The sequence below is a fragment of the Apaloderma vittatum genome, unplaced genomic scaffold (assembly GCF_000703405.1).
Source record: "Apaloderma vittatum isolate BGI_N311 unplaced genomic scaffold, ASM70340v1 scaffold31643, whole genome shotgun sequence".
In the NCBI taxonomy this organism is placed as follows: domain Eukaryota; kingdom Metazoa; phylum Chordata; class Aves; order Trogoniformes; family Trogonidae; genus Apaloderma; species Apaloderma vittatum.
The window spans coordinates 1-2191 of record NW_009707951.1 but is presented as its reverse complement, the minus strand read 5'-3'; the positions used below and the strand labels follow the sequence as shown (position 1 = coordinate 2191).

Below are 2191 nucleotides of genomic sequence, written 5' to 3'. Positions count from 1 at the left end.
AGGCTCACAAAAAGGTCTGTGGTCTGTGTGGGCAGATCGAGGTATGGCAGAGTCCAGAGGGATTGAGCAGGAGGAGCCAAGCCAAGCAAGCTCCCCTCGAGCCCTGGCTCACTCCCCCACACGCTAAAGGTCCAAGGTTTGGGAGCAGCGTCCCGCGTGCCTTCTGCCTCTCTGAACGGAGCATCAGGGAAGCTTCCGAGGCAGCACAAGAGCCCCCTTTAGGTTTTTATAGCGGTGTCTCGGGACTTGTAAGCCACGCCACGGCTCTTCAGCTCTCGGACGATCCCTGCAGCAAGGAGAGAAAATATATTTCAGTATTGTCTAGGGATGAGGAACCCTGAAAAAAAATCTGGTTTCTCCGTCATGTAGCCTTCATTGTTGCAGAGATCAAGAACTGGATGACCATCTTTGTTTCTTCTAACAGAACTGTCAAGTGTTCCCTCTTCCAGTTTAAATGCCCAGACAGAGCTCCCAAACATCGATTCTTTTTTTGCCTTGGGAAAGAATCAGGTAGAGATTTTATTTATATTATTTCCTACCTGAAAGTGCTTAATATTATGACTGCAGTGAACAGCTCAAGCTCTTAAAGAACTTCTTACATCTTTCAGTCACTTCTGTGACCTGCCTGTGTGTCCCCCCTTTTCAGTAACTCCTTAAGAGAGCAAGGACAGGAGAAGAGCACCATGGGGTCCAGTATGGCTCTCACCAAGGGACAGCCAAACGCCAGCCTGCCCAGTGCCCTCGCTCCTCCCCATGATGCGAGGATGGGCTCAGTGAGGCCGACAGGGGCATCTCCCACCTGTACTCCCTCCACAGGCTGCTCTGCGCTCCCACCCAGCTGCACCCAGCTCATGTAGTTGCCTGCTGCACTCTGGTCTTTTCAGATGTGCCCAAAGCTGCACCAGCAGGCCTTGGCTTCGAGCCTCATGATGTTCCAGCTCCTTCTCAAAGCAGATGGTAGAGCGCAGGTCAGAAACAAGGAGCCCAGGATTCCAGGCACAAGCACAGCTTTTGCCCTGGGGCTCTCAGCTGAGATGGATGATGCAGCTTCTGCATCAAAGAGATAAGGCCAACCCTCGACATGCTCCGCTCCATTTATAAATTCACAAAACCCACCATAGCGCAAGCCCTCAGCGCAGCGCAACGCTGGGAAGTGGTGTCTGCGTGCCGAGACTGCTGTAACAGCACTCTGCCCTGCAAACCTCTTTCCTATGGACAAACCTTCACGTTTCCGTGTAGCTAAATGGTTCGAAAAGCGCCCACTTTCTGGAGTCACCCTTTAATCACAGTTTATCCCTTTGACAGCCTGCCTGGTACCACAGGTTTTAGCCAGCAGCATCTTCAGTATCGACCTGTGACAGGCACAGCGCTCAATCACCGCAGGCAGAAAACCCGTCTGCAAGGCTTCCTAAAACCTGCTCAGCACCTCCTTCTTGCCGTCACCTTGCTCATCCCCTCAACCGTGTGGTGTGTGCTCTGTCCCCAACACGCAGCACTCACCGAAGCCCCGAATCCCAATCCCATCATGCAGGTACAGCACAACACGCTGCCCAGCACCTAAGGTGCAGAATAACCCTTCGGCTGCCATCCATGCAAGAGACTCCCCTCAACGCAAGTCAGGAGTGTTACCTTGGGGCAGTCGGCCGGTCACAGACACTGCGTAGACACCCGGCTTGAAGTTACCTGCGGGAAAGAAAACACTAAGTTGCTCTGCAGGGCAGCAGCCGGGTACGCAAGCCCATCTGCCAACCTCTGCCTGTGTAGACAGACATTCAGCAAGAGGGGAAACCACTCACCATGAGCCAAAACCCCTCAGTGGGAGCAGAAACCCCTCAGAAAGCACAGAAACCCCTCACCAGGAGCAGAACCCGCAACAGCAACCCCCACTTGCCCTAGAGAAGGGTTTGCTGGAGAAAAGGGATCTCCGGCTCCAAACCGGGGAGAAAACACTCACTGATCCGCTGCCATTTGGAGACCCAGCTGTCCTCAGGGCTCATCATGGCGATGATCCTGCGGGAGGGACAGGAGTGAGGGTGAACATTTCATGGCCAGGTGCCCACTCGGTGCCACCCCGGGGCCCCACTCACCCGTCGAAGGAGGAGCTGGTGCAGTCGTAGACCATCTCCCTGTTGCCCTTCATCTGCAGGTAGGCATCGCAGTTGTCGCAGCCATCGTACTCGAACTGGTCGAT

At 54.3% G+C, this 2191-nt stretch overlaps 1 protein-coding gene across 1 annotated transcript; it reads right to left on the bottom strand.

The window, feature by feature from the left end:
* Positions 1-218: 218 nt before the first annotated feature.
* On the bottom strand, positions 219-2188 carry SUPT4H1 (suppressor of Ty 4 homolog 1 (S. cerevisiae); the record flags this gene model as incomplete). Its single annotated transcript, XM_009866385.1, has 4 exons — positions 219-286; positions 1630-1683; positions 1955-2010; positions 2088-2188. Coding segments are annotated over 4 exons (279 nt in total), but the record flags the coding sequence as incomplete, so codon positions are not given.
* Positions 2189-2191: the final 3 nt, after the last annotated feature.